The sequence below is a fragment of the Embiotoca jacksoni genome, unplaced genomic scaffold (assembly GCF_022577435.1).
Source record: "Embiotoca jacksoni isolate LCO1_2020_lvr unplaced genomic scaffold, fEmbJac1.0.p SCAF_2, whole genome shotgun sequence".
NCBI classification, from domain to species: Eukaryota; Metazoa; Chordata; class Actinopteri; family Embiotocidae; genus Embiotoca; species Embiotoca jacksoni.
The window spans coordinates 18,755,564-18,763,402 of record NW_027185340.1 but is presented as its reverse complement, the minus strand read 5'-3'; the positions used below and the strand labels follow the sequence as shown (position 1 = coordinate 18,763,402).

The 7,839-nt window shown below is 37.3% G+C and overlaps 1 protein-coding gene across 2 annotated transcripts; it reads right to left on the bottom strand.

The window, feature by feature from the left end:
* Positions 1-6,451: 6,451 nt before the first annotated feature.
* LOC138200764 (holotricin-3-like) lies at positions 6,452-7,839 on the bottom strand. Of its 2 annotated transcripts, none has more exons than XM_069153647.1 (4): positions 7,769-7,839; positions 7,534-7,601; positions 7,097-7,425; positions 6,452-6,871 (listed from the first exon to the last, which is right to left on the bottom strand). In XM_069153647.1, exons 2-4 carry the CDS (start codon positions 7,550-7,552, stop codon positions 6,836-6,838), a joined length of 384 nt encoding a protein of 127 aa, XP_069009748.1. In that variant the 5' UTR covers positions 7,553-7,601; positions 7,769-7,839; the 3' UTR covers positions 6,452-6,835. The 2 variants fall into 2 exon arrangements, with proteins under 2 accessions (XP_069009748.1, XP_069009749.1); XM_069153648.1 differs by lacking the exon at positions 7,769-7,839 and adding an exon at positions 7,713-7,738.

Genomic DNA, 7,839 nt, shown 5'->3' with positions numbered 1-7,839 from the left:
AGTTTCTACGCCGACTTCCGGGCAGAGGCAGCGAGCCACCGCTGATTGGTGGGTGTTGATGACGCCATCGAGGACGACTCTGCAGTGTGTTTGTGCGACACTGCCACCTACTGTACAGTGGAGGGAGGGAGAGAGAGAGCACTGAGTCCCGTTAAAAACCTTTAAAAAAATATCAGGTTCTTTATTTAAATAAAAGTAGCAACACATTCATGTAAAAATACTCAATTACAAGTCAAATTCATGCATGAAAAAAAAAATCTACTTAAGCAAAAGAACTAAGTACTAGTAGTATTAGCAGCAACATGTAGTTGAAGTATTAAAGTAAAAGTTCTGATTTGGTCCCTCTGAGTGATATATTATTATGTATGGCATCATTAGATTATTAATAGTGAAGCATCAGTGTGTCAGCAGTATATAACTGTTGTAGATGCTGTGGGTGGAGAAGGTTTAAACTACTCTATATCCGGTTAATCAGGGACAGCAGATAAATCATCAGATGATTACTGACGGAGGAAGTTCTGCTTCACAAATGTCTTTTGGTTTTTAGACTTTTTCTCTAATCTGTTATTTGCTGAGATATTTTGATTTTTTTTTTTTTTTTTACAATTATTGAAATTAAACGTTCGGAATTTAGAGGGAAAAAGTACTGTTTGGTGGAGCTGTTAACAAATCATAGACCTCTGAAACATGGGCCCGACTACACACTGCTCTTTCCAAGATGTTAGAAGACAAAAAGGTTGGAAATCATCTGGCTTGATCTTTAACAGTGTGTTGTATTTTAAATGCTTGCTATATTATTCATTGTGTCAAATCTTCATCTTAAAAGTAACTGAAGCTGTCAAATAAACGAGTAGAAATTACAATATTTCCCTCTGAAATGTGGTGGAGTAGTAGAAGTAGTATCAAAAGAAAATACTCAAGAGAAGTACAAATACCTTAAAATTGTAATAAGTAGGCTACAGTACTTTTCTTATTCACTATCCAGCACTGGAAACACATTTATTGAGCTATTTCATATTTTTGCCAAAAGATGGTATTAGACAAGGGAGAGGAGAGAATACAGAGACTTGCAGTGAAACAGCATGATGTCCATGTTTGTATTAGACTTTTTACGCCATGGATTTGATCTGCTGGAGATATTTGATGATGTAAGAATCACTGATTTACAAACAAACTTAACTTATAGATCAAATTACCCCATAATACAGAGTGGATACCGTATACCGGAAACAACTACAGTAAAATGCTTTTTACAACAAGCATGATGATGCAGAATGAGCAGGTCTAAATATATTTTATTCTGTCACCAATATTTCTAGACCTTTATTACATAAAAAGTATGAATGCAGGATGGAGTATTTCTACACTGAGGTATTTCTACAACTTGTTGCATAAAAAGCTGTATTTTAGCATTAACAAGTGGCTGATTGTTCAAGTCATCAAAATGAGATTAGCGTGACGGCAGTGGCAGTTCCAGGGTGTGCTGTACTGCTGTGAACACGGAGTGGCTGAGCAAATATGTTCAGTCATCCTTATCCAGGCAAATAAAAAGCCTGTTTTGGTTATATTAGCAAACAGGTGTGTTAAAAATTAAGGTGGCAAAATAAAATATAACCGCAAGACACTGCTGACCATGCGCAAAAATCTGTTTTATTTTTCCCCTCACAAACACAGGATACAATATGACCTGTAATGTGTCTCTTACAGCAAAGTTATAAGTCATAATTTCATGTCAGAAAATCAAAGCAAGTTCACAAAATCAACATTTTTGAGAATATAAATGTATTTTAAGCTGTAAAGAAACTTTATACTGTAAAAAAAATCATGATAAGATCGGACGATGAAGCTTTCTGAGTCACAACTGGTCCTCATTTCTTTTGTCATCTAGTCGGAGTCGTTGCTGCAGGAGCTGCTGGAGGACTACAAACAAACAACAGACAAAATGAGTCGATGAAGCGCATAAGTCATCTAGAAAAACTGATGTGAAGCTCATATTATGAATGTTTGTCCAATTAAATCTGAGAATGTAAAAATCTTTCAGGTCTTCACTGAAGTTTTGAAAATATTTGATGAAAAAAAATGCAGCATTATTGAAATTTCCTGTCATTTATAAGCTTGTCACAGTTTGAACCCGGGTGGATACTGGTTTCCTAAATAAAAGGAGACGAGTCAGCCATGAATCAATACTCACAATATAATGCATATTCAGTTTGTTACTTACCTTGGTTGTGTCCGTACATTTTAAAATGTCTGATGAAACTACAGATTCTGAAAGTGAAAAAAAAAAGAACTTTAAATACAAAAGCTTTCTCACATGTATAAAACTCAACGGTCTCAGAGGTGAATTTATTGTGTCCTGGAGAGCAGATCTAAACATGCAGCTGTCCCCTGCAGGTCCTTCTTATGGGCAGCTGCACCTCAACCTGAAGCACCTGACATCATCAGGGGCTGCGCCTGAACTCCCATCACTTGTGCTTTGTGTCCGACATGGGTGTGTGTGTGTGTGTAATCATTAATGTACGGTCAATATGGACCCTATATATTCTTCTATATGAAGACACACACCCACATACCAACTAATTTGTTTGCTTTCTGTTGCCGTTTTTTTTTTTTTTTTTTACCTTTTCTTGTGACAAGTCTAATAAAAACTACTGACCTTTTTCTTTCCTCCTTGTATTTAGAAATGTTTTAATAATTTGCAGCATCGGAACAAATTAAAAAAAATCTGAATTCCTGGAGTCATTTGTCATTACTGGGAGAGGCAGCCCTCTGCACATATCGGCAGTCAAGAGGACTCTTATCTGACACAACTTAATGTTTCCAAGCTTTAATAGGACATCAACCACAGTTTCCAAGTGCACAATACTGTGCAAACACTTTAGTTTTTTATCATCAGTTGCCCAAACACCACTCACTGGGGTTAGGCCAGAAGTGCAACATGTTTCAAAGATTAAAATGCATTATTGTAAGACCAAAACTATCACAAATGAATGGTATGCACGTGATAAAAACTGGATCATGTGATTGTATTAGGAGCTGCAGGGTGTGTAGTGAAAAACACTGCTGAACAAAGGTCAGATTCAACCTCACCTCGGTAAATAATGATAATATAAATACTCACTGATCGATAAAGCATACAGAGTAACATGAGAATCATCTGAGGTCCAATTAAATAGAGAATAAAGAGGCAAAACTGCCAAGATATATATATATATTTTTATTCTAAACAGATAAAGATTTATGTTGTATAACATTGAAATTGATAATCATCAAATACAGACACAATTAACAACAAGCCTGTTGCTTATTCAGATTATTAAAAGCCTATACTGTGTTAACACAGATTTATTTCCAAAGTCATTTTCAGAAAAGTTATGGTTGAGTTTGAGGCTGGAGATGTGATATACAGTGTGTGTTCCTACTTGGAAATGTTTAATGTTTAATACTTCATTCAAGGCAATACATTGTGTGACCACTGAACACAACTTTAACAGGTTTAAAAATAAGCATTTGATATCCTGAAAGATGGAAACAAAAATAACACAAGCTTTAAAATGTAGGTGGTTGAATAAACTGATGACGGTTGTTATGAGGATGAGCGTTCACATGTGGCAACTTGTCTTGTTTGTCTTCGCGTCCAGAAGTTGTCATCTAGTCCGAGTCGCTGCTGCTGGAGCTGCTGGAGCTGCTGGAAGACTGCAGCAAAAACACAAATCATTATTTAATGTAGTGATGATATGTCAATCAATTAGACGATCTATCATGGAAATTCACGGTCTAATCATATAAATAATTATACTTTGAATTAACAAATGCAGTGCTGTGTTAGGTAATCATTGTATTTACTGATTGTTTTCTTGGAATGATTAATAAAATTTTTTGATCGAGGAGTAATTTACGAAAAAGAAGATTTAATTTTGATTTAGTTGCTATTTTTTTGTTGCTACCCATGCCATGTGCACTAATGCATCCCCATACCATCAACGATTCTGGCTTTTGAACTGTGCGCTTAAAACAAGCTGGATGATCCCTCTCCTCTTTAGCCCAAAGGAAGCTGCGTCTATGATTTCCAAACAGAATTTCAATTTTCAGACCACAAGACAGTTTTTGTCCATCTTAAAGGAGCTCGGACCCAGAGAAGACGGCAGCGTTTCTGAATCATGTTCTGTAGATACGTGTTTTTTTTCTAGCATTTGTGGATGCAGTGTTTTTCGGAAAAATTCCTGAGCCCATGCAGTGATTTCCACTACAGATTCGTGTGTATTTTTAATGCACTGAGGGCCCGAGGATCACAACCATCCAGTACAAAAATTCGGCCTTGTCCCTTGCATGCAGAAATTTTCCAGATTCTCTGACTCTCTTAATGATTTTATGTACCATAGATGATATAATCTCATTACGTTAAGAAACATTATTCTGAAATTGTTGCACTATTTTCCCACGCAGTCTTTCAAAGAGTCATGAACCTTTTCCCATCTTCACTGCTAAGAGACTGCCTCTCTGGGATGCTCTTTTTTTTTTTTTATACCCAATCATCTGTAGCCAATTAACTTAATTAGTTGTGAAATGTTCCACCAGCTGTTTTTTCTTTTAGTATTACACAACTTTTTCAGTCTTCTGTTGACCCTGTCCCTACTTTTTTGGAATATGTTGCTGCCATCTAATTCAAAATTAGCATATATTTTTCATTAAACAATAAAATGTCTCAGTTTCAAAATCTGAAATGTTGTTTTTGGTCTATTTTCAAAAAAATATTGGTTTACATGATTTGCAAATCATTGCATTCTATTATTTGTTTTTTACAGGGTTGTATTACATGTCATCATTTGATCCACTTTTAGATAAAATAGATAGACAACAGATCCAATAACATACAATAACTGTGCATTGTTATGTATTTAATAATTTAATCTTACCCCATGACACGTCTTTTCTTTCTTGTGACAATGGCCATGCTTGTGGCCATGCTTGTGCTTGTGGCCGTGACCATGATGCCCATGTCCATGTTGGTCATGTCCATGTCCATGTCCATGACCATGTCCATGTCCATGTCCATGTTGCCCATGATCATGTCCATGTTGCCCATGATCATGGCCGTGACCATGACCATGTCCATGTTGCCCATGATCATGTCCATGTTGCCCATGATCATGGCCGTGACCATGATCATGTCCATGTTGCCCATGATCATGGCCGTGACCATGACCATGTCCATGACCATGTCCATATCCATGGCCATGATCATGACCATGATCATGACCATGATCATGGCCAGGACCATGACCATGATCATGGCCGGGACCATGACCATGACCATGTCCGTGGCCAGATCCACAACCTCCATCTCCCTGACCTCCATGTCCTGAGTGAGGAGGACATTGCTGGGGTGGGCCGGAGGCTGGAGGACACTGGTTTCCTAGTCAAAAACAAATGTTTTGCGTACAAAGTTTTCAGTTTGTACACAACTGATGTCCATTGTTATTACTTAAGTTTCTATAATACATTTTTACAATAAATGTGAAAAATAACAAAAGATATGTAATGTATTTACCTTTGATCATGTCCATGTTCAAAACTTTTAGATCCAAAACCTGAAATCCAAAGAATTCAACAGAAGCCACCTCTTAACATAAGCAGATTAATTACTTTTTTGTCAGCAGTTGTTAAATCTAAAAGACTGAATTGTTAGAAAGAAAGCAACCGCAGTTCACTGTGTACAAACAACCTGCTTTGCTGAATGTTACCAAACAGTACAGGTCAGAAGGATTGCACCAAAAAAATTATGAAAAATATGTCTTGTGACTGTATAAACACAAAGCTACAACTTATTAGAAGGGTACAGCTTACATATCCTATATATATCTTGCTTTTTGCCCTCAAAAGGCCCCACAATGTCCCTGTGAACAGATTTATGTCCTCACAACACGAGTTACACAAGTACACACACAGTTACAATAAAAACTGTTATGGTAATTATTCCTAGATAGATGGAGAACTTACTTTGTGCTCGAGTGCAGATCCATGGTTGTAGCAGTCAGCTGGTTCTGCCTTTATACTGCATGAAGCCACACCTTAATCGACAAAAAAACCCCGGTGCTCGTCATTAGGGGCAGAGCCTGAACTCACAACTGTTTCTGTGAGGCGCCCCCTCCAGGCAACAGTAATTTCCAACCCACTCACATCATTAAAAAGTTTAGATTAAATCGATCCTGACCGATTCAATTGTGGGTATATCATACTAGATCTGTGTTTGTTACAACCACTATCAAGCTGCCGTGTGAAAGGATTTGAAAATGCCATAACCTGGCACCATTTAGTGGTATTATAAATAATGATGCTGTAGCAGGAAGCAGTGCACATCATCGTCACACTCAAACACTGATTCAGCTGTGATTTCTATATAAAAAAATAAATAAATAAATAAAAAAAAAATCTACTGACAAAACCTCCATCAGAGAAATTTGATATATTTTATTATGACACAACAATTTGAAACAAAAGTTAATAATTTATTTATTTATTTTAAAGCAACAAGTTGACCTGAATTCATTGTCTGAAGAGGAAGAAAAACCCAAAATATCGCTGTCAGAATAAAAGATGTTAAAAAGAGAGTCTGTCCATCTTTGTTTTCATTTTGATATTTATTCCCTTCAAACAACCAGTTAGAGCCAGTTAGAGTGTTTTATATCTTCTGACAAAATTTTGTTTACATTTCCAATATTACAAATGCGTTTTTCATAAGGATAACCAAACATTAGGTTAAAATAAAACAGATGATTGCATAAAGTAAGATGAGGAAGGTTTCCGGATGGTGAACTTCTCCAGAAATCTCCGTCTAGTCGGAGTCACTGCTGCAGGAGCTGCTGGAGGACTGCAGGAGGGAACAAGAGACAGGAGCTATGTGATTCTTTAGATCATCCGAAGACAATTACCAAACTGATTTTAATCCTCGTTAATTACTCTTGTGTCTACTTTGAACTTGGGAGTGTAAAAATAACTATTTGTCTTTCAGTTTTAGTATTTAGTATTTCAGATTTCAAGTTGAAATGCAAAATAATTTTTGATGTTATGTTTTATGTTATGTTATGAGTCTTACCCCGTGACAGTCCTTTCCCTTCTTGTGACATTTGCCGTGCTTGTGGCCACGCTTCTGCTTGTGTCTGCGCTTCTTCCCTCCATGGCAACCACCATGTCCATGTCCATGGCCATGGCCATGATCATGTCCATGTCCATGGCCATGGCCATGTCCATGTCCATGTCCAGGTCCGTGTCCAGGTCCAGGTCCGTGTCCAGGTCCGTGGCAACAGCCATGCCCCTGTCCATGTCCAGATCCATGGCAAAAGCCATGCTCCTGTCCATGTCCAGAGCCGTGGCAACAGCCATGTCCCTGTCCATGCCCATGGTTTCCTTGACCACAGTGTCCTCCTGGAATAAGTCGTTAATGATGATTAAGGACATTTAAATGACAGATGTGTAATATTTAGTTGATAAATGTAAAGGGAATAAAAAGAAACAACAGCAATTGTTATTTACCGTGCCCGTGTCTGTCCATTTTAAAACTTCAAATCATGAAATCCAGATCTCTCTGAGTACACAAATATCTGTTCATAAAAAAAAAAAAAAAAGATTAGATAAACTTTACAACACATTGAAAATGCAGAGATGCAGTTAGTAAGAAGTGCTAAAATGTCAAAATTACACCATAAAACAACCATTATCTTTCACTAGTGTTTCCTATTTTTCAAAGGTACAGAGGTGGTGAACTTACTGTGTCTAGTGCAGCTGATCGACAGGTGCAGCCGTCACCTGCTGCTCTTCTTGTGTGAAGCCACACCCTTC

What these genes read in the sequence shown, in the direction of transcription:
- LOC138200764 (XM_069153647.1), bottom strand. An exon ending in AGGGAAAGGACTGTCACGGG is followed by an intron (nt 6,872 to 7,096) that starts GTAAGACTCATA and finishes TCCCTCCTGCAG; the next exon opens with TCCTCCAGCAGCTCCTGCAG.